We start from the raw sequence: 26,227 nt of genomic DNA on the forward strand, positions 1-26,227 counted from the left end.
AACCCACATAAATTGAAATAGAATCCAACTTTTCTGAAAGTGAAAATCTTGGAAGTACCTCCCCATCAGGCCAAGGGATCCTTCATGCCATGTCCGAATTTAGTGTTAGCCGTTTCTTTTAATTTGGCTATTAAAAACTAAANCTTTCTTTGTTTTTCGTTCTCGTTTTCTAATCCAAAAAGATTCGTCGGGAATTATCAAATGATTCGTCAAGTGAGGTTCCAAAAAGCTCCAAATCTTATCTCTTCTAGAAATTATGTCATCTTTATCCATGCAAATGTTCAGTATTATTTTCATATGCCTAATGCCATTATAAATTACCATAATCTTAGTGGAAGAAAGAATATATAACTTTCGATTCCCCTACCGATATTTTCATTGGATTTACCCAGTGTACATCGAAAAATACTTTATACATTAAAAAATCTAGTTTTTTTGCGGACAAAAAATGAATTTTTTTATGTGCGGCAAAAATTTAGTTAATGTACGAAAAAGATAAAACAAGAACGGCTAAGTAATGTAATGCAAGAAACATAAATTTCATTCCACATCCGAAGCACTTCTCCTTTGAGGCAATAGCATATCAATTATGTCTTATCTAGGCAGGCAATACACCGATGCATTGCCTAAAGCATCGGCCTACTCGGGATTTTCCAAAGCAGTTATAGCCAGAAGGTTAGTGCCCTCCTTATTTTTCCTCAAGTCTTAGTAGATGATACCAGCCAAATACACAAGCATGGCTGAGAATCACAGTATTCCACAAAATACGGTGCCTACAATGTTCGACCGGCTATCACAAAGAGAAACTACCAACTTTCGACCATCTATCACGAAGAGAAACTGCCCTTTATAAGGGAGCCGATTACCCAAGTTGTTGACGAAAAGCGTTAGCGGCGGATGTTTCAAAAGGATATAGATGTTCTAATTAGTTTTCAGTTTTTGTATTTTAAACATGCACTTAAGCTAATTGGTTGGCGTAAATCAAGAAATCCCTGTTCTAACAAGATGATTGTAAGCACTAGATAGCAAACCACAGTAGAATGCGCCAATATAGCTTCTTTGGTTAGGTAAGCTCAGTCATTCAGTTTGATTATGTAAATATACTAATTAAACAAATCAAGTATCACCGTATCAAGAAGCGCTTTAAAACCAGAGAAAATACATTAAACGATCATAAATAATGTCTTGGTAGAAAAACCTGCATAACATATTTTCCAACATTAGTTCCAGTTATGGTATAACTCTGATCTGATGCAGGCAAAGCAATCACAAAAAGCTTGGAACTCCTACTGCCCAAAACATTCTACAAAATGAAATAATTTACAGTCTCGAAACATTTGAATTCAATGATAAAGAATATTTCACGATGCTATTTTGGTAACATACTCTCAATAAAACATAGAAGCTTCATTCAAGTCCAAGTCTTTGCTGCTCTCAATATCTTTCGGGTTAATGCTTGACGAATTGCAAACAGACCCACTTACAGATATAATTGATACATTGATGAGGAAGGCAACTATTAAAGCAAATCCACTTCCTATTAAATAAGATAAGCCTTCCTTTGCCTTAGCATGTTGAAGAAATTGTTAATCATAACAACACAACATCAAGACAATTAGAAAAAAATTGTATTAAAGATATTTGAATCTAGAAAATAGAATCACCTATAAATGAGCAAAATTATAGACTTATTGATAGTTATTAATCAGGAGAACTATCAGGAGATTGCTCAAAGAGAATTTAAAGTCAGCTGTACACGGCAAAAAAGAATGCAGGCGAAGAGATCAGTTAAGTTCTCTATAAGATTCATTATATCAGCACTTGCCAGATATAAGAACAAGGGGAATTTTGATACAATTTGAGTGGAATCGACTAAAGAAACTAGAAGTTATTTTAAAAGCCGCTTCAGATAGAAATATTACCTTGATACCATTGACAGACCGTGGGATTTTTCTCGAAAGCACCAACGCAGAGTGGAGGAAAAGATCGTGCCTAAGCAAGTTTAAGTAAGCTCATAGATGACAGATGATTATAAATGAACTTAACCAGATGTTGAAGAAAGCAGTTAAACTTACGGCATAAGCATAGCACCTAGGAGTGAAATAGCCAATTTAGTGGCTCCACTTTCCCTTAGTTGAGGAAAAAAATAAGCCGTTCAAAACTTCCAATGCTTTGGGCTTTGCATATCCAAGCTCCGCAAAGAAACAGGCAGCAATCATAAAGACCAGGAAAGCAATCAAGATTTCAAGTTTTTTGACCTGAAAAGTTTTCCACGCTTTCAAAACCCTCTAGACAATGCATACAATTTATAGCAATATCTGAATCGAGTACAATCACACTTTTCTTACGACATGGGACAAATAGTTTCCAATTCGATTACTTTAGCAATATCATATAGAGAGAGTTGACTTATGTTATGAAGGGACATGTAAATACCCCCATATTGCTGCAGTGATAAAAGGACCAGTGTACTGAGTCCCGTGATAAGTACACCACACCACAGTGGTATCTTGAAGAGCATGATCAGAGCAAATGCTGTTCCAATCACTGGGATGAAGAAAGATTAGAAAAATCAGGTATGATATTTGGAAGGGCGGCAGAGGTAAAAGGAATTTGTTGAAGGAAAATAATATATTTCCGTGGCATTAATAAATTATGACATTCAAATGCATTTTTTGCTGAGTGACTGCTGTAATTGAATCAATTTTGAACCAGATGATCTTCAAGTAATCAAATTTTAATGTTGAAATTAAGACCAAATGTGCATGGACATTGATAAGTTTTCAAAAGACTTCCAAGAGACCCGATGGCAGATGGGAACAGAGTATGCTCATTTTCAAGTGGCGAACCCTAACAACCTTCAGGTCTGTTACATGCAACTGTGGCTATTTCGGCAAGAATCCACAAAATGAAATTTGAAACCCTTGAATATGCTTTTCGACAGTGTTCAGCTAAATACTTCCATGCAGAGCAATTCGTACAGTAACCACTAAGCAAAATAGACAGAAACAAGGATCATTTCGAGAAATAACTAACCTGGAACAACTCCTAGGTTTGCAGCCAAGGATTGAATGATAAGAGCAGCACACGAAGCCAACAATATGATCCAGAGCAACTTTAAGATAAGGAAAAAGATACCGACGGTGGATCACAAAATGGTACATATAGGAAATCAAGAAAATACTTGAAGTAAAAATAAAATAAAGCCTGTCTGCTGTCAACAAAGAGAAAATAACCCATGAAAGTGGAAACTTAATATACTCACCCCACACTTGTATTGCGCTCCGGACTGCAAATCGGTCTGAACTGTTTGAAAACGACGTAAAATATTTGTCAACCACAGAAAATACTTGGCTATTACTAAAAAGTTCAGGGAGCTTACAATTTCCGGGATCGATATAAGCAATGGGAACAAGAAAGCCAGGACCCATATGAGCAAACAAGTTCCTCCAGCTGTGTTCCTGCCGAAAAATTGAACAGCCAAAACAAGTAACACAAATCAACTGACATTATCATTGTAAATACCCAATGTATAATCTTGTGTCCTAAATTTATATGCTAAAATGTTTTACGTACGATCTAGGCATGGGATCTAAAAACCACTCCCGATCTCGTTATTAGTAAATTTAAAAAATGTAGATTGTCAAATTGTCACATTTGCAACTCATGATTAGGTGAGTAGGTGACAATCAAGAATGGACAAAGGAAAATGTCTCGCTTTATCTCAGTTTACTATGGCTATGTTGGAAGAAAAACTCCAAATGTCGCTTAGCATTTACCATTGGATATGTATATGAGTTCCACATGAAATCCATGTAGAAACCACATACATTTTTATGCACACATCATTACATATCGAACCCATGTACAACAATTTTATGCATTGGATGATTCAATCTGTGAAGTATGGAACCAACCTGCTTTATGTAATAACCAGAAGATGTTTGTAATTTTTTTTCTATTTTAGCTCGAAAACACCTTCAATCACACCTTAGCCATATCAACTGGTGTGCGCTTGTATTGATGGTATAAAAAGATATACTCCACACAACACCAATTAATCAATTCAAATGAAACCATTTTGGCTTGAAAAAATTTGAACACACCATAACTCCAAATTCCCAAATAAAGCTTTTCTGCCGCCGCCGCCATTTTCTCCTAAACTTGCTGATTCAAGAAACAGAGAAATGTATGAATTCATTAGAACACGTATAAAATTACATCAAAACTCCACAGCATTCAACATTATACGTAACATACGGAATCATTAAACCGTGTTCATATCATTGTTTCATTAAACTGTGCATGTTGTAGTAAACAGATAAAGTGGCAAGCGCAGATCCAAGAAAATGGCGAAAAATAGCAGCTTTGATTCGTCGGCAGATAACAATGAACAAAAGAAACAAATGGTTATTGAATAAACGATAAGATTTTGATGAAAAGAAGCGTAGGTGCTCACATTTCGTCCCCAGAAAATATTTTCCCTGCGTACGGTTCAAGCTCTGAACACTGTCACTTTGACCTTTGCTGCTTCAATAAATTATGTTGCTCTAAACAAAATCTAAATAGTGAAATGTGAAATTTTGATTCGGAATGAGATTTGATCATCCACCAAAATGATGCGTTTGATCCCACAAAATCGTGCCCACAAGCTTCCAACTTCCATTTTATAATTGGGTGAACTTTTCTTATTTTAGTAGTAAATCTAACCACATTTTCAGTTACTTGGCGAGTTTTTTTCCATAAAAGTAATGTGAAATATTGAAAATATATATGTTTTTATGTGAAAATTAAATAGACTCGTGAACACTCCTTGTAGCGCCTGAAAATCTGACTAACTTGTGAATTTTGATAATATCTCATGTATCATTCATTAAAATGACCAACGTACAAAACAATTAGAAAAAACTCAATTTTCTACTAGTGTTATTTCAGACTGGCTAGACTAGTTCAGACGTTGTATATATTAACCAAATAGTGCCGGTTGTTGTATCCGTGTTATCCATCTCGATCTTACATCGTTCAGTTAACATAGATAAACTCTAAACTAGTATAGCCGGCTTGGAATATGACTCGTAGAAAATTGAGTTTTCTTGCTAACAGTTTTGTCTACTGGTAATTTTGAACATTGGTCTAAGAGATATAATCAAAATAATTCAAACTCCTCATATTTTCAGTTGGTGCAGGGATGTTGATGCAACTTTTATAAAAAGTTAAAGTCTAAGATGTCTATTTAATTTTCACAGAAAAATATACGTATTTTCGATATTTTTAAGGGAAGTTTAGTGGGAAAAAAACTCGATAATTTTCTTTATTTTTATGCTTATTGTGTATATGTATGTATTTTTTATGTGCGTCAAAGTAAAATTTAGGACTAATGCAATAGTATGTAAACAACATTAATAAGATAAATCATCATGAGCAAGTCATGTTTGACAGACTCGTCCGAGAAGGTGTTGGTAGGAGGAATCAAAATGTTGACAATTGATCAAACGCTCACGTACTTCATCAACTCGAACACCTCTGATAAACAACGAGTGGATTTATTTATCATTTATATATTAGATTCCATTTGAATTATGTAAATCATGTTAATCAAGTGAATTTCTTGTTTGCTATGATGCAAATTAATAGTGTACATGCTATGATTAATTTACAATTTATTATTTTAAAAATTTTATCTGAAATGTGGTTGAAAATTCGAATTAAATACAATATATTTTCAAAAAAAATGTGCTTTTACGAATTTTTTTTGTTTCTCAATTATTAAATTGAAAGTATTATATGTATCCAAAATAAAATTTTAAAGTATTGTAATGATTGGAAATATTTAAATTATTTGGAAAGATTAAAAAAATAAGATCTCGGCGTATAATAAACGTATTCCGAATTACAGTGGAAATGTAAGATCATTATTCATTGCAAAATTTTGGAGCAATTATTTTGTTAGATTGATATAAGACATCTTAGAAGTGTTTCAGGGTTTTGTTAACAATAGATGAAATTATTTTTGATCTAAATTGACCAGTCGAGTAATTTTGTATGAAATGCGGAAATAATATGAATTGATACAATGATTATTTTGGTTAAACTGATAACAAAACATGTGAACCGATAAATATGTGTTGTACAAAACTGATTGTGTAAAAATAGATAAATAAACACAAAAATTTGTTTCTAGAAGTTTCATGACCAAATCTCTTTACCTCTCTCTTTCTTATGTTGCCCCAAAGAATCGACAACAAAACTTTTATTTATACAAACTTGTTGTACAAATATATCTCAGTCGTTGTCATACTCTCAACTGAGACTCCTAGCATACACTCAATTACTTAGGACGACAAACCATAAGTCGGTCAATCAAACGACAAGCATAATTATCGCTCTAACTTCTACTATCATTCTTCATGAAATTGCTGCACAATGAGCATATTGATCCCTGATCTGATTTGGAAATTAGGTCGTGCTCTGATGCTGTGAGATACTCCTTACTTGAGTTGATAAGGCGGTGGAGTGTGAGCATTGTTGGTGCACCATTTTCTCACATCCAGAGGAACATCAGAAGTTTAAAAATTTTAGTTTTGATATTCAAAATATTTTTCGGACGTCGTATAATTTAAAACATTCTTAGGATGTTTAGATCTGTTTACCTTTGTGTATTTAATGTTTCACACAAAGGATTAGCAAAGTTAGTCATTCTTGTAAATATCTATGAATGGATCTTCCTACTTTGATCGTCTAATCAAGTCCACGATCGGAGACTAGATTCCTCTCTTAGATCACACTAAAGATCTAAACGAACTTTACGTCGAGACTAGATGACCTGAATTCCATAAATCCGGCGACGATGTGGCTGGAATTTTCCTTGTGAAAATGGGGTAGCCGAATTTTTGAGGAGAAACGGTGGACAAAATTTTTTCTGCCAAAATCTGTGTGTTAAAATTTGTATTATTTCATATGATCGTCAATAAAATATTTATAAATTTTCTTAATTAATTGTTAGTCAATTAATTTATCAATTCTAGACCGCTCTAAAATATTATATGAGAATCATGTACATAAACTAATCGTTATTACTAACATTATTTAATTAGTAAATTCTAAATTTATTAAATAAATAATTATGAACTCATTATAACCTCGATCAAAGATCAGACAGCGTCGATGTACCGATGGTACAAATCTTGTTCATATAATGAAAATTGAAAATTTTGAAGATCAAAATTTCCACTGATCCATTTTTTGCAGCTGTCAATTTTGTGAACTTCTTCACTAAAACAATCAGTTTCACTCTCTTTACTTAATTAACAGTTAAGCTAAGTTCCACAACTTTCAATACATGGAATCCACTTATAAACTCATTATAAACAATCTGTTTGATTTCCATCAAACTACATTTGTCAAATTCAACACATTAAACTTGACTATCTCAATGAAAACAAATAATCTAATACTTTTGTGACCCTCGATGGTTCAGAGATAAAGCTAGCCATGAGTTCACAACTCTATGTGATTCGGAATAACATTTATTCTTATTCTGGATTAATCTTATTTGGGATTACCCTAATTAGCATCATTCTTTTCATCAATAGTTTGATCGAGAATGTCAGAACTCAAGTCTGATTACACCTATCGGATCATGGTAAGAGCGTCTAGTAGCATCGCCTCATGATCCTCTAGGTATCACTGATAGTGCATACAAGAACGATATTAAGTTATGGTTGGTTTATAGTACGGTCCCTTCAACTCATATATTCAAATCGAATCTGCAACTATTGGTATATCAAGAGTTGCAAATGAATTTGATAATGACGTGATCTATATTTAAGTAATAATAGTGACATCGTATATACAACTAGGAGAACACTTTTTCTTGAAGCACATGTTTTGCTCTGGGTAGATACTCTTTGCATTATTAACTCATCAGATCACATAAGATATCTTCATCTCGCCACCTTATGATGCTCAATGGAGTCGGTAAACGGATCAAAATGTATGCTAGTACGTAGAGCCTCTACGTTATCCCGGGTCAAAGAACTAATGATGTACAACCATAATCGCGGACTATTCCACTCGATAAGCAATAACCATTTAGATAGTCCGATGGAGGATTGTTCAATGCATTATCAAACGATCACTCATATGTATGAATGGACATCTTTATACCCTTACCAATAAAATATAACATTTACATCACAGAAGCTAGTCTCAAGCTCAAGTGACATTTATCCTTATTTTAGACAGCTGAATCGACTAGTAACATATTTAGAATATACGGTACATTTCCTAATAAGTTTTATGATGTAGACCTTGTGATACCTATAGTATATTCAAGGACTTTATCTATACAGATTAAATAAGTATATAGATAAAGTAAATTCCGTAACTGGATAGAACTGTAAAATATTATTAAAGTAAAAATTCTTTTTTATATAAGATTCAATAAAGCACAACCCACAAATTGACTCGTTGGCCATCTACTCTAACAAACATATGAATGGATGCTTCTCTACTTGAGAGTCTTGAGAATCCATGGTGATTACAAAACTTTGAAGCATTCTTAGATAATATAGGTAAATAATTCTTGAGTTCTCAATCACTCTTCTTCTTCGGACTTTCTCTCTTTTATATCAGTCTCTCATAATGATCATATTTGATCTTATCAAGATTATGCACCGTTGTCTAAAAGGTTGATATATTATGTCCTTAACTACAACCACATTGAATCTTTTGTCTTTTGAGTTCAAAGCCTATATTTTTATTGCATTGTTCGTCGGTTTTGGCTTGTTTGAACTTTGAATTTGGAACCAATAACTTGTCCAGGACTGAATTTGGATTCATCAGTTTTGTCGTTTACATCAAACTGTGAGTAGAAGATACTCTCGAAAAATTTGGGAGGAAAATCATAGAAGGATCGTTTTCTTAAAAACAAAACTATTCTCAATCTTGAATTATGTTTCACAGTGGTGGTTGGGTATAGCCAAGTGGAAGATTTTTGTTTTTGAAAAGACTTAAAGGGGAATATTTCAGTAGAAAGTAAATGCAAGGAAACAAAATAAGGAAATCCGTGTCAAAGTTGTGTACTTAGTTCCCCGTGTTTCTCATGTTTAAACTACGTCTATTCTATTGACTCATAATGGCACATCCCATTGAATCCTACAAGTACCTTGAAATCTAATAATTCCATCCATCATACCAACTTCTCACATACTATATGTATATATAAATAATATTGTATAAAACATTCAAGGTCGATGTTTGTCGTTTTACCAAAAACTATAGCTGATAGTTCAAGGTCCGATGTTTGTCGTTTTACCAAAAACTATAGCTGATGGTGAAGATGCAACTCAAATTTTTTAAACATGCTCAAGCACCACTTTTCGATTGCTCTATCAGTATAGACAATTATTATACTTCAACTATTTCTCTCAATAATTGAACTCCTTGCAATCAATGAAAATCGAACTTTTAAGATTGACTTTGATACCAACTGTAAGATCGAACGCTTGTCGTTTTATCAAAACTTGTAATTAGTGCTAACAATACAACTCAAATATTTTAAACCGAATAACAGCTCAAACATCATATTTATCTTTCATGTTAGGTAAAAGCTACTCGAGCAAGCGGGTCTAGCTAGTTGGTGTAAATATTTGAACAGGAATTTCGAGTTGCCGGTAACATATAATAAAATAATCCTATTTAAATTAAAATAATTTGAAAAAAAAAAGTTAATATAGGGAGATGTTCTTGGCTTTACATGAGATTAACTTAATCAATCCAACTTTTTCTATGACCTAATTATATGTTAGTGAATAAAAAAATATGTTAGTGAAAATGACATAAAGTAAATTCTATTTGAGGAGTGTTTGAGATTTTTTTTATTTATTTTAAAATGATTTTTATAGAGATTTTTTTGAAAGTAAATGAAAAACAAAAATAGTGAGTGTCGAAATAAAATCATAAAGTAAATACAAGCTAAATTTGAGTGTTTGGAGAAAATTTGATTTCAAGCTTATTTTTTTGTAAAATTACAACAATACTATTAGTTTACATAACATTTATCTTTTAAAATTATCTAAATTTTGGTACTCACACCATAAACAATGTATTTATATAATAATTATTAAATTTTGAATATTTTGTATCAAAATTATTTTATCTTTTTATAGCATAAATGCTTAACGATTTATGTAAGATTTAATAAAAAATAAAAAAAAATAATGAAAAATTTGTATAAATACACAAAATATGTATAAATAAATATGAAAATTTAAATTATAAAAAATGATTTTTTAAAATATAAAATGTTTGTAATAAAATATGATTTTGAATTTTATGAATTCCAATCGAAACTCTTTAAAACTCATATATAAATAATATTTAACATTTTTAAAAAAATCTCTAAAAATATTTATAAAAGTTGAAAGTAATTGTGTAATATTATAAATTTTGTAAGGATTCAAATATCAAATTGTAACTTTAAACTATTAACAAGAAAATAAAGTAGAAGAAAACATCTCAATCTATCTTCTAACTTTTGTTTAAAAGTTATAAAAGTTGAAACAGAAGCTGATTTTTACCAACGCTATAAAACACTTCCACTCAATTATAATCAAAGAAGTGCTTGTTAGAAACTCTCTCATAACACTCTTAGCCGAATCTACTTAAATCAAGAAGTCGATCGACTTCTCATTTAATTTCCGAGTTCTTGACGTTTTAATAAATTATCGAAAAAGGAAAGGGTTCCCACAGGATGAAATTCACAGCATAAATAACTTGTAGATCAATGAAAACCTTTTGTTTCATTTTTGTAGCATGTGCAAAATAAGGCGTTTGTTAAAAACTAGAGATTGACAATTATGCGACAAAATTGTGTGCCAAATTGAAATAATTGATTATCATGATTGATACTCTCCAAAAATTGTCCGATCCAGCTACCCAATCCATGTGCCGATAATTTCCTAAAATATAAACATATTTGATAGGGGGCGTCTTGATTTCTCGCGGTGTGACCACTCGAATGTTCAAGTCAAGCAGAGCATGATATGATAGAGTGAGAAGAGAAAGGTAAAATGAGTGAAAGTCGAGTACGATTTTGTGATTTTTTCGTGTTTTTCTCTTGTAAATTGATGAGATTGTAGTTTTTGAATAATCAAAAAAATGATGTAATAAATTTTTATTAAAATGTGATGAATTATTAATGTAATAAGAATTATTAGAGGACATGTTAATCGGAGTTTTGTGGGGGATTTGGATCTTCTGTCGTGACTGAAAACACACCACCTGGTGCTGTGCTCTTTTTACACGAGATGATCAGCTGATCATCTCGTTTCGTCTGACACTGTTTGAGGTACATCAGATGATCAACCGATCATCTCGTGTAAAAAGTGCACAGCATCATGTACTGTATTTTCAGTCACAACAGATGATCCAAATCCGTTTCGTGGGTTTCCAAGATGATGTGACAAAATGTATCGAATAGTTCTAACGACAAGCCTTAATTTTATGTTTTATATTTAAAGTCCCGTTATAAGTGATAGATTGGACATCGTCAAGAAATTAAGTTTGATTTATTAAAAAAAATTAAGGATCGATTATTTTAAAATATTTTAGATTCAATGTTTTTAAGAAGAGTATGTCTCTTGTGAGACGGTCTCATGAATCTTTATCTGTGAGACGGGTCAATCCTACCGATATTCACAAGAAAAAATAACACTCTTAGTATAAAAATTAATATTTTTTCATGTATGACCCAAATAAGAGATCCGTCTTACAAAATACGACTCGAGAGACTGTCTTACACAAGTTTTTGCCTTTTAAGAAATACACTAGTACGACCAAAATTTCATTTAAAAGATGTGATAAATCAATACACAAAAACTAATATGAGACGGTTTCACTGTTCAATTTTGTGAGACGAATATTCTATTTGATTCACCAATGAAAAATATTACTTTTTATTATAAATATGAGTAAGGTTGACTCTTCTCACATGAATAAATATTCGTGAGACCGTCTCACAAGAGATCTACGACAACAATAACAGTTCACACGATGTCGGCCATGTGATGATCGACACACATAAAATTTCAACAATATAATTTAATTAATGCCATGTTTTGGAGTAATTAATGACATTTGCAATATAAGTAAATGCAATTTTCAAACGTATAACGTACTAATGCCACACCGTCCATTTTATTTTGTCAGCATAGATANATTACTCTTTATTCTTAAATTTAATGGAAGATTACTTTTTATACAAAAAAACCATATGAAATTATTTCACGATCAATTTTGTGATACAAATATTATATTTAGATCACTCATGAAAAAATATTAATTTTTATGCCAAAATTAATATTTTTTATTGTAAATATGAGTAAGGCTGGTCATTCTCATGAATAAATATCTGTGAGATTGTCTCATGACTTTTTAATCATGAGTGAGTCTCATGTGAGACCGTCTCACGGATCTTAATCTGTGAGACGGGTCAACCCTATCCATATTCACAATAAAAACTAATATTCTTAGCATAAAAAGTAATACTTTTTCATGGATGACCCAAATAAGAGATCCGTCTCACAAATACGACCCGTGAGACCGTCTCACACAAGTTTTTGCCTTTAATCATACTAGAAGTTATATTGAAATTATAAGTTTTTATATTTGATTTGTGTAAGATTTTTCTATAATTAATCATACAAAAAAATATCATTTAATTATAATGTTAAATTGCATAAATGTATTCCTTTATCTAAAAAAATTTCACACAAAATATTTCTAAATTATCTCATTTTTACCTCAATAACATATTTTTATATGTTATTTCATACAATTAAATGGAAAAGTTATAATCAAATTATTTCATTTAACAATTACATAAAACCTCACACTCTTTTCGTCTAGAGAGATTGGTCAACGTGATAGCGAAGATTACGTACGCTCTCTTCGTCTTCCACCTAAGGTTAAGGTCGGCTTGACTTTGACCTTAGCAAAGAATTTCATTACCCAAGTTTTGAATATCTTATCCACCTTTTTAATTTCTATAATAATAATAATAATCACAACAATAATTTAAAATATAATATTCATAAATATTTTAAATTTTTAATATAAAATATAATAAAAAAATAAAAGTATCATGAAAAATGAGTAATCTAAATTAATCTGCGTCTTTTAGAGATCAAATTTACTGAATATATAATTTAACTCTTTTAACTACTATAATAGTAGATACTAACAATTTTTTTGAGAGTAGGTCTCTTGTGACATGGTCTCACGAATCTTTATCTGTGAGACGGATCAATCCTACCGATATTCACAATAAAAAGTAATACTCTTAGCATAAAAAGTAATATTTTTCATGATGACCCAAATAAGAGATCCGTCTCACAAAATACGACCGGTGAGACCGTCTCACACAAGTTTTTGTCTTTTTCATGATACTCAAATCGATTTCGAGTCTTTGTTCGACGTGTTAAAATCAAAAAGTCGATCATTTATGATTTATCTGACATCAAATTTTCAAATTTAAAAAGGAGAATTTCTCCCATAAAAGATAACAAGAAATCATGTATCAACAAAAATAAAAGTCCATACTAATTCTTAAACATTTCTTTCACATTCCAATTTTCTATTTGATGGTTTGTGACATAAGTTTGACTTTTCTTGCCCACACACGGCTTTTAGTCTTCTAGATTCCAGTTTACAACTCATGCTCGTTTTCTTCTGCATCTTCCTCCCCACCTTCCTACTATGTGTGCCTCTCCGTGTGTGTTCTATATAAGCTTCTCTTTATATCTACTCTTCCTTGGTCGATGTATTGCTGCTAGCTACAACTTTGCATATACACGCAGAAAACACAAAGAAATATAAGCAAATTTGGAGTTTTTTTTTATAATTGAAGAGGGGGAGAAAGAGAGATTGTTGCACAAGGAGTTATGGAATTCACAAGTCTGTTGGACACTTCGTTGGATCTTAATATCAAACCTTTCGGATTCCTGGATGAAGTTCCCATGTGGGTATGTTTATGGATCCGGTTTGGACGGAAAATGAGGAGATTTATATGTATATATTTTATCCAAATTACAGCGTAGAGTCTCACTGAAGGTGGTGTTTGTAAACATTTTTGTTTGTGCAGAAACCAGAAGTGGGAGGCGATTTCATTGAGTTGGGAGAAAACTTAACAGTGAACGAAGAGGTTAGTATTATATTGGGTTCGAATTAATATGCAGCCTAATCGGGTCATATCTATTGAGATTGAAGCTGCTCTTCCAAGAAACCGAGATTTTTACTTGAGAATCGACCCTTTAAATTATCACTTGAGCTGGATATTTTGTGGGGTTTATTTAATGAGCCAGATTTTTTTTGCCGTCTGCAGAGAGGGGCTTTGATAGAAGAACTAAAGCGAGTGAGTGCTGAAAACAAGAAGTTGACGGATATGCTGACAGCGGTGTGTGAGAACTACACAGAATTGAGGAACCAATTAATGGAGCATACAAGCAAGACTCCTGGAGGACCAAAGAAGAGAAAAGCTGAAAGCAGCATCAATAACAACAATATTGGGCTTTCAGAAAGTAGCTCTAGTGATGAAGATTCATCCAAGAAACCAAGGGAAGAACAAATCAAAACGAAGATTTCGCATATCCACACGAAAACTGAAGCATCTGATACAAGCCTTGTAAGTTGTCATGAATACTCTTAGTTTCTGTGGATAATTTCGGGATGTCTTGACCCGGTACCAATCGATAGGAAACTCCGCATTACGACGGGCATTAACTTATAAGACCATTGTTGGCCTCTTTCTAACGCCTTAAGGGTCATGGGATTCATTGTTTAAATCCACTTATTCCATAAAATTTTATTGTCTTTGTTCCTCGATTGAAAGACCATTTACTTGAACTGTAGATTGTTAAGGATGGGTATCAATGGAGAAAATATGGACAGAAGGTGACCAGGGATAACCCTTGTCCAAGAGCTTACTTCAAGTGTTCTTTTGCTCCAAGTTGTCCTGTCAAAAAGAAGGTAATAATTCAAGATTTAAGGCCTAACTCATCCACTAATCAAGTGAGAACCTATAAACTAGAATACCAAGTCTTTTCTGATGTTTTGTTTTTCTTTCAGGTGCAAAGGAGTATAGAAGATCAATCAATTGTAGTGGCGACTTATGAAGGTGAGCACAACCATCCTCCGCCTTTGAAAGCAGAGACGAGTTCTGGGTCCAACAGGAACTTGACACCCGGCACTTCACCATATTCAACGTCTCCGCATTCGTCTGCACCGACTATAACTCTTGATTTAACAACACCTGAACCGGGCCATGAAGAAACGAGAAATGCAAGAGGCAAGAAAGATGAACCAGAACTTCAACATTTCCTTGTTGAACAAATGGTTTCAACTTTAACCAAGGACCCCAGTTTTATAGCAGCTTTGGCAGCTGCCAGTACAAGAAATTTTCTTTTACAAAATGAGCATTTATAAAATGGTTACGAGGTATACAATGAGGCATGTGGCTTGTTTTTTGTTGCTTCACTACTTAGATGAAAACAATGGGAGGTTATTTTCAAGATTCTTGTGCATTCAAGATTGAAAATTCATATTCTTGTCTTATTTAATACTTCATACTTGCTATATTTATTGATGCTTACCGTAAATCTTGAAGCACCTAACATTAAGTAATGCAAAAAGTGACTAAATAAAATTGGTCGAATAATACAGTAACCTAGATAAAAAGAACAATTGCAGTGTAAGCACAAGTCCACTCTCTTATTCATAATCCAAAATCTGGTTACAATGGAGGGTGGAGCCGACCTCAAACCATTTGAAGATGGTTCAGTTGGAGTTTCTCAAGGTTCTAATTCCGATTTCGTTGTGGTTTTACATCAGTGCTATTAGATACCGCAGATAACCATGTCACAACTCGTGGCCGACTTTTCGACAAAAGGGACATTCTATGGGCAATGTCTCAAGATCACTTGCAAGCTGGTACAACAGTTCAGTGGACATTTTGTGCATTTTATGTTTATGAGCAAGAGTCCAAGTATATATGAAAACAAATAGTGGTAGCTAGAGCCTTTCAGCCAGCAAACCAGTGGTAGCCAAGAAAATGTAGTGTATGCAAATTGTAAAAAATGACTCCTATATATAGGCTTAATTCCAAGTGTTAACATCCCTAATAATTCCACATATTCAATAGCCCATTCTTCCATCACCATGATAATTATGAATTCTTTCCAAATCAAACGTGACAATCAATTTTATGTATTGGAGAGATAGTTAAAGTTGATCGTAATTAGAAATTAAAATTAATTAAGCCCACTAAACCCACCAATAATCAATTGGACATTCAAATATAATAATAATAAAATTGGAAAACTGCGAATAAAATCTTCCACTAAAAGTGGACCCACCAGACTAACAAATGGATAAAACCGAACCGCACTCAATAATTTATTAATTATTAATTATAACCCTCCAAGTGGACACTCGGATTCTCTTTCCCACCACGTGGCGATCATCACTAGCTTCGGATTCTACCTCGGAAGCAGCCACCGAAGCGAAAAATCTTCACTCCATATACGCCTCCTATCTTCTTCTTTAGCTGCAAGCCTGCAACTCAACCCACGTACACTTTTTATTCTCTCTCTCTAAAATTTATGCGTTTTCGATATGTGCTAGCGTAGTTTGTTGACCGATTCTGTCTCCGATGATCGCAGAATTTTCAGATGTTATCTCTTTTTAGGAAGAATAAAGGTTATCTTTTTTCTTTCTTTTGGTTGGGTTTTTTTTTTTCTTGGTGGTATTCGAGAAAATGAACTCTGGGTTTTACGGCGGTGCTTATCGTTTGTTGATTTTAAATTAAAGAATTTGAGTGATGGAAATGTTTGATCATCGAGGGAGATGAAGTGGGTTGTTTGTTATACCTGTTTAGCTTGACTTAATATATGATCTTAAAGCTGAATCGTATGGGTTTCTGTCAAAGATGAGTACTTTCGGTTTTGTTTTTCTGGTAATCGGAGTTGTTTCGTGGGCTTTTGGAATTGAGTTTTTTGGTGAAAGTAAACCTGTGTGCCGTCTTAAGGAGTATTGGTTTAATTAAAGAAATGTTAGAATAAGTTGATTTTAAGGTACGTTTTAGTTTTACGTCTCCTATTCGAGTTGTCTGGGATAAGGCTTAAGTAGCAGTAATTGTTAAGAATGACTTTGATTAAGGACGTACAGTTTCCTGGAGCCCAAGGCCATAGTTTAATCGTGACATGGTGATAACAAAGTTGTAATCCCTGCTTTTGTGTCGATGGATTTTTGGCAAAGTATTTGTCTTTTGTTTGTATCCTAATTTTTTCATCATTTTTGTCACGTCTGTAATCTTGTGTGCTCGTTATGGATTATCTTTAGAAGCAAGATGAATTCTTTTGCTTATTTTAAAACTTGGTATTCCGAAGTGTAAGTTTTATGAATATGTGGCAAAGATGTTTCGGCTAATGTCTTCTATGTACGATTTTGTTTTCTTTGCTTATAAATAACATGTCCTATCTTCTGCTGTTGGAAGCATTATAACTGTGGCTGATAATTCTTGTTATGATTTATAAAGCAATGGAGTAAAGCTTGAGTTCAAGTGCATGAAGGCTTGGGCCAGCTGGCATGCAAAAACCACAAGTTTTTCAGTTTTTTTTCCCTTTAAAGCATAAGCAGCTTTAATGTTTGGGTTGGTGCATTAGTGAAAAGAGTTCTTTTTGCAAAAAATACAAAGTGAAGGCATAGCTGGGGGCTGGGCAAGGCAATCTTGGATAAATTTAGATATAGAAGTCAAGGGCATAATAATGATTGATGTTGCACGTGTAACCCTGACACTGGTTATCAATGGACATTCCTTCTTGTCTGCAGCGACTCTGATGTGAATAAATCAGAATATAGCATTGAATGGGGGGAGCTTGTTCCAGGAAGCGAGACCAACAGGTCAATGAGGATAGCTCACACAGAGGAGCTTGTGGAAGATATAGTAAAAGTGGGAGCTCAAAATGGCTTGGATACTCTTTTTCTAGAGCATCAACCATGGATATCAGCCAGGGGAAACGAAGCTGTCCCTCGCTTATGAATTTGTGTATATATAAGATTCGAGAAGTATGTTTTCTTTTCTAATAGTTATTGGTTTCAAAGTAGAAGCATACATATTTAGCTGCGGTTAAGGATTTATGTTTCATTGAAGGACATAAGCAAGTATAACAACTTCTCTATGCTGCCGAGGGACATTAGTCAACAGATTTTTGATGAGTTGATCTGTTCTCAATGCCTAACTGATACTTTACTCGAAGCTTTTCGAGATTGTGCTCTTCAGGTTAAACTTAAAACTTTGTAACGGGTGGCGTTAAAATTTACCTGGATGCTAAGAGGTTGATACTTTTGACACGTGTTTCTGTTAATTGCAGGATATCAATTTAGGAGTATATCCAGGTCTTAATGACAGTTGGATGGATGTCATTTCTTCACAGAATTCTTCTTTACTGTCTGTGGATCTATCTGGTTCAGATATCACTGATTCTGGATTAGCTTGTCTCAAAGAATGCAGAAATCTTGAAGCCTTGACTTGTAATTATTGCGACCAGATTTCAGACTTGGGCCTGGAACAGATAAGTGGTAACTTTTCTCTCCTCCTAGACGAAGGTTCCTCATTTATAAGACCCTCCCTATGCTCCTCCGATATTGTTATCCTACAAGAAAACTTCTTTATTTGTTAGGCCATTAGTTGGTTGATGATATCTTGTTAACGTATTTACTGTTCCTCTGGTAGTTGTAGTAGTTGTGTTTAAATTTCAATCTTAACCCAAATAATTTGTTCTGATGATAAATTTAGCATTACCTCTGCCATATCCTAAGAAGATCCTCTTTGAAGATTAAAAAACAGTTCAACATATTCATAATTTTTTTTCTTCACCCGACCTTGAAGATAACTTGGGAAAGGTTCTATTGTTTGTGAAGAGAATGACTTTATTTAATGACAAAGATCGAACGATGGATAAAGAAGTATATAATTATTTATTGCCATTTGTTATTCTCTCCTTTCCCATGTTGCTGATGGAAGCAGTCTTTCTAGCCTTTTTATTCGATGTGGAGAACAATTCATCTTGCAATCCCATTCATGAGCTGCTGTTCTTTAATTTTCTGCGACTGATGCAGTTTTATATAGTGAAATTTTGACCTCTGAGCAAAGGTCAATATTTTTAGTTTATCAAATGTTGGTAATTTCCCCTCTAGTAGTGAGGGCAGGAGATAACTCTCTGGTGGAGAACAGCAGAACAAGTGTAAATATCCGATTATCTGATGTATCTTATTGTTATTTAATAGGTCTTTCAAACCTGAATTCTTTGAGTTTTAAAAGAAACAACTCAATCACTGCTCAAGGGATGAGTTTTCTCTCTGGCTTAGTCAATCTTGTAAAGTTGGACCTGGAGAGATGTCCGAAAATCAACGAAGGGTTAGTTCATTTGAAAGGTTTGTGATTTCTGTGAACTCTTTATGAGTTGTGGAATTATTTTCCTGTGTGTAATTCATTATCTGAATGTAGTGCCACCTGGAACTTTGCAATACTTTTTTCAATGTTGTGTATCATTGAAGTTTAATTTAGAAAGACGATATTTATATCTAAAGAAAGAAAGGAAAGTTTATCATTCTAAATTTGGTCAAGATTTTGCGAGTGATTATTTTATAAGACTCAAAACGCAAATATATAATTCTACAGTTGCACTATCAAGTACTATGTGTTGTAAATTTCTTCTTGGTTTGGGTGTGTGAAAGGTGAATGAGAGACAAAAAGCGAAAAGAAGCAAAGAACTAAGTACTACTTTGATATTAACTCTTTTAAAGTAATTCTTTGTTTAATAGGTCACCTAAATTCTTTGGAGATATTGACACTAAAACTTGGTCATGGTTATCAGTGTATTTGCACTCAACGAGTTTGCCTTCTGAATGCCATACTTAAAAATTCTCGTCAGTATTTAGGATTCAATTTACTTTTCATTATTTGATATATCATGTTCGCATTGGCAGAACTTGTGAAGCTTGAATCTCTGAATGTCAATTGTTGCAATTGCATCACTGACTCAGATATGAAGGCTCTCTCAGGTAGCTCTCTTTTAATCTTTATGTACTCTTCAATTTAGGAAATGATGAAGAAAAATACTTGAATATTTGAGAGAGAGACACATTATTTTTTTTAACTTGTGGTTAGCTTAAGAGAATATGCTTTCATCTTGTGTTTTGATGCGATCATTATTACCTCATTACGGTCACTGACTTGAGACCAGTCAGAAATGCATTAAATAGAATGGAATTTGGTTGAGCATGAAGAAGAAACATGTGTTCTTGTTTAGAGAAAATTTATCTATCTATTTTGCAGGGCATACAAACTTGAAGTCATTGCAAATTGCATCGAGTAAGGTTACAGATAACGGTATCTCATTTCTAAGAGGTAAAATGCTTTGAGTAAAACAAAATGATTGATGCAATTTGACCCATTGGAGCTCTACTTTTCCTTTGGGAGGCTCTTGCAGTGTGATTCAACATAAAATTCATGTTACCTGTGTAATGACCTGTTTATGGACCCGTGGTTGTATTGAAATCCAGTTGTAGTGCCGAAATTTTATTATTATAAGCAGTCATTTTCTGAGAGATTGTTTACTCAAAAGTGAAAGGAAGGCTGTGATTTGTCTGTATTCAAACGATACTTTTATGTGATTGAGAAATGTTGATGAAGTTATTAATATTGTTATTCTTTTGTTTTATTAATACCGTAGTGCAATGATAAGAAACCATTTAACTGTGTACCAAAGAATTCTCCATTTCAAGTTTCTGATAACTATAGTTTATTTGAATAATTGAATTTTTTGAAACCAAATATTTGTATTGCAGCATTGAAGAAGCTTGCTCTTTTAAATATGGAGGGCTGTCCTGTCACGGCTCGGTGTCTGGAGTCACTTACAGGTATGTATCGTGTTTGTTTTCTAATCATACTTGTCAGTATGCTGTTCCACGTATATTAAATGATTTTTGTGTTTCTGCAGCTCTCGGTGCCTTATTATTTTTGAATCTCAGCAGATGTAATTTGACTGACGACGGTTGTGATAAATTTTCAGGTGAGTTCCATCTCAAGATACTTCTATCGTGAAGCTAAAATAATAGCTGCTTTCTAAGCATATGAGTGATAATCCTGTGTGGAGCATCATGAATGAATGCATCCACACAGGAGCATCATGAATGATACTCCTGCTTTCTAAGCATCATTATTCTCATTTTTCAATGTGAAGTAACGTCTTCGCCTGTTCTGTGCTTCATACAGAGCTGAGATCTTTGAAAGTTTTGAATTTGGGATTCAATGATATCTCTGGTGCTATTTTGGTACACCTAAAAGGTAAATTTATTCTCATATGTGATAAAATGGTGTTGAATTTTTCTCCTCCAACGATATCAGCTTATACTTGATCATGTTTTTGCAACAGTACTGAGGTTATGCTTGCTAGGAATTGAATTATTTTGAATTATAAGTAACTGTTACTCATGCAGAATTTTCGTGATACAGGTTTAAAAAATTTGGAAAGCCTAAACCTGGATTCTTGCAGTATCAAGGATGAAGGGATGGTTCATCTTGCAGGTTAGTCTGTTTTTGATGTTTGGGTATCAAAATATGATGTGTCATTCTTTGCTCTTTCTGTCGTATCCCAATTTTTATTATGGTTCATAAAAATAACATCCTCTAAATTTAAGACGGCATTTGAATCCTGGTGTCAGCGAAGGATAATGAGAGGAACTCTGAATTTAAGACTTCATTTGGAATCTTCATTCCTGAATTTGAGACTTCATTTGGAATCTCCATCCCAACTACCCAACCAGAAACCCTCTGGCTACCCCTAAGCAGTCTCAATCCGACCCCTCCGCCCCACCCCATATGGCCATCTGCCACCAGGAGGTCCAGCACCTCCTGACCTATCATCTCCTTGCACACTCGTTACTGCATTGTTTGCTTTATTCAGAAATAGTTTTAGTCTACCTAAAGACAAGGTAATTTGTTTCCGCCGCTCTTTTTAAGAAAAGAAAGAAAGAAAATACTTAATTTGCATCCTGAATGGTGGGGCAATATAATTAGGGGAACATATGTGAGAAAGACTTTTATTTTTAACTTCCTGTGTTGTACAGTTTCCTTTTTTTATTGTTACTTTTCCTTGAGGGGTGATGGGTTGGGGGACAGCAGTCAAAGTTAGATATGAGGGGAAGAAAGCCAGAGAAGAAGGAAACCAGTTTCTTTCTCTTGCCGACTTTTTTTTTTCCGGTGAATGATTTGTAGGCCTATCACATCTTAAATGTCTGGAGTTGTCTGATACTGAAGTTGGAAGCAGTGGAATACGTCATCTTTCTGGTGAGATGCAATCCTTGTGTTGCAAGTATATTTTTTATGATACTATATGCATACATTGGTATTGCTCGAAATTCATTCAGTATTAGTATCACTGTTTCAGGTTTAATTAATCTTGAGAGTTTGAATCTTTCCTTCACTGGTGTTACTGATGGTGGTTTGAGAAAGTTGTCTGGCCTGTCATCACTCAAATCCCTCAATTTGGATGTTCGTCAAATCACCGATACTGGCCTTGCTGCTCTTACAAGTAAGCAATTTTGAAACTGCTGCATAATCTAGTGTTGACAGCATATACCTTAGTGTCCCACCAGCGGGTATGACAGGAAGAAAACGTTGAAGTTTGTTTCCAAATCGTGATAATTAAATTTCTGAGCTCATTATTTAAGCAAATTTCTTTCATATCCTTAATTTAATTTTATCCTTGTATGTTACTAATCGCCTGGCAACTTAGTTTATGGTTTTTTTCCCGTTTCTTCTTGTGTTTGTCAGAGGCTTGAAAGTGGACAATGGCAAATTTTCATGTTCTCCTAGCACCAAATACATGACCAGATGTACTGGCTGTTGTTTACTATTTGCGGTGTAATTTCTAGGAAATCATTGTGGATCACATGCTATTAAATATCTTATTTTATAATGGCAATCAAGTGATTCCACTCTAAAAATCAAGGGCGGCAATTCTGTCTGCTGAATTAAACCATTATGCTTATGAACTCTAATAGACATTTTTTAGTCTTTTTTCACATTTTTTTTGGTTTCTGCTGATAGTTGAGTGAGATGCTGATGATGTTAATGGCTTGCTGAAGTTCTATATCTCTGTAGTTTGTCTTATCTTTCACGTTAAGAGACTTGGTATCAGCAACAAAGGCAGCCATCCTTCATGTTTTTGCATCTCTTCTTGAAATGGATACATTTGGTAAAAGTAGACAAATAATTCCTTTTATGTAAATTTAAAAACACGGGGTCTATTTATTTTGCAGATTTGACTGGATTGACTCATCTGGATCTATTTGGAGCACGGATTTCTGATTCTGGAACTAGTTATTTGCGATGTATGCTACTATTTGAAGTCATTTGACTCGTATTAGCTTAACTGTGCCTTCTTCCACTCCCCCAACCCCACCCCAGCTCAATAGACAATGTTAATGGTTCTTGACAATTTCCCATTGCAAATATGCTATTGGAAATTTGAAGTCAAGTCTCCAACAAATTGACTATTCAAAAAAATTGGCAAATTTTTTTTAACAAGTGTAAATTGTTCTTCGTTTTCTTCATGTCTCCTTCTGTGGATTATTGTTTTGGGGGGCGAACCAAACTTGAAGTAGATGAGGGTTACATCTTTTACAGGCATGAGTCTAATATTTGTCTTTTTGTCGTGTGATATCACACTCCTGACCGCTTGTATTGTTTTGTCCTTCAGATTTCAAGAACCTGCGGTCTCTTGAAATTTGCGGTGGTGGTTTAACTGATGTCGGTGTGAAGAATATCAAGGATCTTACGTCCCTCGTGCTTTTGAATCTATCCCAAAACCACCATTTGACGGACAAGAGCTTGGAATCAATATCCGGTAGTTAGTTAAACCCATATAAATATTTCATGCTCTTTATGGTCCCCTGTTACTTACACTGTAAATTGTACTTGTAAACGCAGGACTCACACAACTAGTTTCTTTGAACGTCTCGAATTCTCGTGTAACATCAGCTGGTCTGAAGCATCTGAAGTCACTTAAAAACTTGAAATCATTGACGTTGGAGTCTTGCAAAGTGACTGCCAACGATATACAGAAGCTTCAGTCTGTGGATCTCCCGAATCTGGTGAGTTTTAGGCCCGAATAGCGCCTGAACAAACACCCGCCACCACTGTATCTACATGCTTTCTGGAACAAAGCAATCCATCTCAAAAAGTTGTACATATAAAAACAAGAATTATGTATGTGTAGATAATGATCATCCCTCCATGCCACATGTGAAGTACTACTTCATACCTCTCCTTCGTGATTATGAAAGAAATGTATATAAGAACTTCCTTTGGCATGGATCTGAACGCATTTTCCTTGTGGAGCTGTGGGAAAATTGTGTCGACTCCACAAAATCTGTAAATAAATGTTGGTTGTGTACCTGTGGATTATCTAATGATTTGTTATGTAATTATTTGTTCTTGGATTGGTCAATGAGTATGCTGAGATTAAATTTCGATAAATTAGATTTACCAAAATCAATTTTGTAATGTGTATTCTTCCCATGAGATCTTTTATCTTAACTTGGAATTTGCTTAAAATTTACATATATGGTCAAAGATTAAGTAATTTCACTTAACTATGGCTATGTTTGGTAGCCATGATATGGGAATGATTATTAAATAATCATTCTCTTATATCATGTTTGGTTCGTTTTTAATTTAACATGGATGCTCTTGGTTATGATTGAAAGCTTTCACTATTTATGTTATTTGTGTGATTAAATATCATTCCTCAAAGATGTGATAATGTATAATTTTTGAATAGTGATAATGATAAGATTGTATATTAACCATAATATTCTTGAATTGTTTTCATCAATATAATATGAAAATTAAAATTAATGAAAATTTAATAATTAATATAATATTTAAATTTTTATTATATTTTTTTTTATAAATTAATTTCATATATTTTTAATCATTTTAAAGAAAATAAATTGTAATACAAATCTATTTTAAATTAAATTTTTATAAATTTCTAATCTTATTAATTAATTTTTTTATGAAAATAAATATTTATTAAATTCTAATTTATTTTGTTTAATGATTACAGTAATATTTTCAAATATATTTAAATTAATTTTAATAAATATAAATTATAATTATAAATATTTAATTATCTATCAAATTATTTTAAGAATATTTATAATTATTTTAAACAAACAATAATATTGTAATTATTTCTAAACTTTATTTAACATTAATATTCAAAATACTATTGCTATTTTAATTATTAAAGTAAATGCATATTTACAAATTTATTTTTAATAAATATATTTAAATTAATTTTAATAAATGTAAATTATAATTATAAATATTTAATTATCTATCCAATTATTTTAAGAATATATATTTAACTAACACTTGGAGCATTTTGATCATTGCAATAAAATTTACAAAATAATCAATCATTTTAAAATCATACCAAACACCATGTTATTTATCCCACCATACTATTTATCCATATCTCTCATATTTTAATCACTCTAATTACTAATCATTTACTTATCTCATCACACGTACCACACGGAGCCTATAATGATTGTGTCTCATCATCATCTCAAGGTCTCAATTGTGATTTTGAAGATGAATTTGTATCATCTATAGGAATGTAAATGAGCCGAGCCGAGCCGAACAGTATCAGGCTCGGGCTCGGCTCGTTAAACTATTTTCTCGGCTCGGGCTCGGCTCGGGCTCGTTACGAGCCTTGGGTTTGAAGCTCGGGCTCGGCTCGTTCGGAAGTTATGAAGCTCGGGCTCGACTCGTTAATGGCTCGTTTATCTTGTTTAATGAGCCTGGCTCGGGTTCGGCTCGTTAAACAAGCTCGTTTATCTTGTTTAATGAGCCTGGCTCAGACTCGGCTCGAGCTCGGCTCGTTTTTTAATATAATTTTTAATTTTTAATTTATTATTATTTATCATACATAATATTTTAATATTATAACTCATTAATTATCTCAAATTCGAGCTCACGATCTACCTAAACGGGCCGAGCTCAAGCCCGAGCTCGTGAACCACTTAAACGAGCCGAGCTCGAGCTCCAGCTCACCAGCCAGCTAAACGAGCCGAGCTCAATTTTGAGCTCACG

At 33.4% G+C, this 26,227-nt stretch overlaps 3 protein-coding genes and 1 pseudogene across 5 annotated transcripts; 2 read left to right on the forward strand and 2 right to left on the reverse strand.

Moving 5' to 3' along the window:
* Window positions 1–404: 404 nt before the first annotated feature.
* On the reverse strand, window positions 405–1,061 carry LOC140977469 (metal transporter Nramp1-like; annotated as a pseudogene).
* Window positions 1,058–3,999, reverse strand: LOC140977470 (metal transporter Nramp1-like). Its single transcript, XM_073442209.1, is given in 11 exon segments — window positions 1,058–1,316; window positions 1,402–1,559; window positions 1,923–1,992; window positions 2,076–2,146; window positions 2,148–2,275; window positions 2,437–2,547; window positions 2,859–2,963; window positions 3,037–3,115; window positions 3,266–3,306; window positions 3,383–3,503; window positions 3,991–3,999. Coding segments are annotated over 11 exon segments (1,038 nt in total). The 3' UTR covers window positions 1,058–1,171.
* Window positions 4,000–13,735: 9,736 nt separating this feature from the next.
* On the forward strand, window positions 13,736–15,619 carry LOC140976504 (probable WRKY transcription factor 40). The gene is made up of 5 exons (XM_073440715.1): window positions 13,736–14,024; window positions 14,144–14,203; window positions 14,384–14,683; window positions 14,911–15,027; window positions 15,127–15,619. The coding sequence occupies exons 1-5, from the start codon at window positions 13,944–13,946 to the stop codon at window positions 15,481–15,483; spliced, it is 915 nt and encodes a 304-aa protein (XP_073296816.1). The 5' UTR covers window positions 13,736–13,943; the 3' UTR covers window positions 15,484–15,619.
* An 883-nt stretch (window positions 15,620–16,502) lies between these two features.
* On the forward strand, window positions 16,503–24,572 carry LOC140976505 (uncharacterized). Of its 3 annotated transcripts, none has more exons than XM_073440718.1 (16): window positions 16,503–16,627; window positions 17,887–18,123; window positions 18,209–18,337; window positions 18,429–18,636; window positions 19,345–19,491; window positions 20,047–20,121; window positions 20,396–20,467; window positions 20,908–20,979; window positions 21,060–21,131; window positions 21,335–21,406; window positions 21,575–21,646; window positions 22,337–22,408; window positions 22,509–22,652; window positions 23,383–23,454; window positions 23,823–23,969; window positions 24,053–24,572. In XM_073440718.1, exons 2-16 carry the CDS (start codon window positions 17,923–17,925, stop codon window positions 24,235–24,237), a joined length of 1,740 nt encoding a protein of 579 aa, XP_073296819.1. In that variant the 5' UTR covers window positions 16,503–16,627; window positions 17,887–17,922; the 3' UTR covers window positions 24,238–24,572. The 3 variants fall into 3 exon arrangements, with proteins under 3 accessions (XP_073296819.1, XP_073296820.1, XP_073296817.1); XM_073440716.1 differs by having other exon boundaries at window positions 16,588–16,755; XM_073440719.1 differs by lacking the exons at window positions 23,823–23,969; window positions 24,053–24,572 and adding an exon at window positions 23,518–23,637 and having other exon boundaries at window positions 16,587–16,755; window positions 23,383–23,479.
* The last annotated feature ends 1,655 nt before the right edge of the window (window positions 24,573–26,227 follow it).

This window comes from Primulina huaijiensis, chromosome 5 (genome assembly GCF_012295235.1).
Source record: "Primulina huaijiensis isolate GDHJ02 chromosome 5, ASM1229523v2, whole genome shotgun sequence".
NCBI lineage: Eukaryota > Viridiplantae > Streptophyta > Magnoliopsida > Lamiales > Gesneriaceae > Primulina > Primulina huaijiensis.

What these genes read in the sequence shown, in the direction of transcription:
- LOC140976505 (XM_073440718.1), top strand. Translation starts at nt 17,923, where the DNA reads ATGGGGGGAGCTTGTTCCAGGAAGCGAGACCAACAGGTCAATGAGGAT. An exon ending in TGGAATACGTCATCTTTCTG is followed by an intron (nt 22,409 to 22,508) that starts GTGAGATGCAAT and finishes TCACTGTTTCAG; the next exon opens with GTTTAATTAATCTTGAGAGT. An exon ending in GAGCTTGGAATCAATATCCG is followed by an intron (nt 23,970 to 24,052) that starts GTAGTTAGTTAA and finishes TTGTAAACGCAG; the next exon opens with GACTCACACAACTAGTTTCT.
- LOC140976504 (XM_073440715.1), top strand. Translation starts at nt 13,944, where the DNA reads ATGGAATTCACAAGTCTGTTGGACACTTCGTTGGATCTTAATATCAAA. An exon ending in ACTTAACAGTGAACGAAGAG is followed by an intron (nt 14,204 to 14,383) that starts GTTAGTATTATA and finishes TGCCGTCTGCAG; the next exon opens with AGAGGGGCTTTGATAGAAGA. An exon ending in AAGCATCTGATACAAGCCTT is followed by an intron (nt 14,684 to 14,910) that starts GTAAGTTGTCAT and finishes CTTGAACTGTAG; the next exon opens with ATTGTTAAGGATGGGTATCA.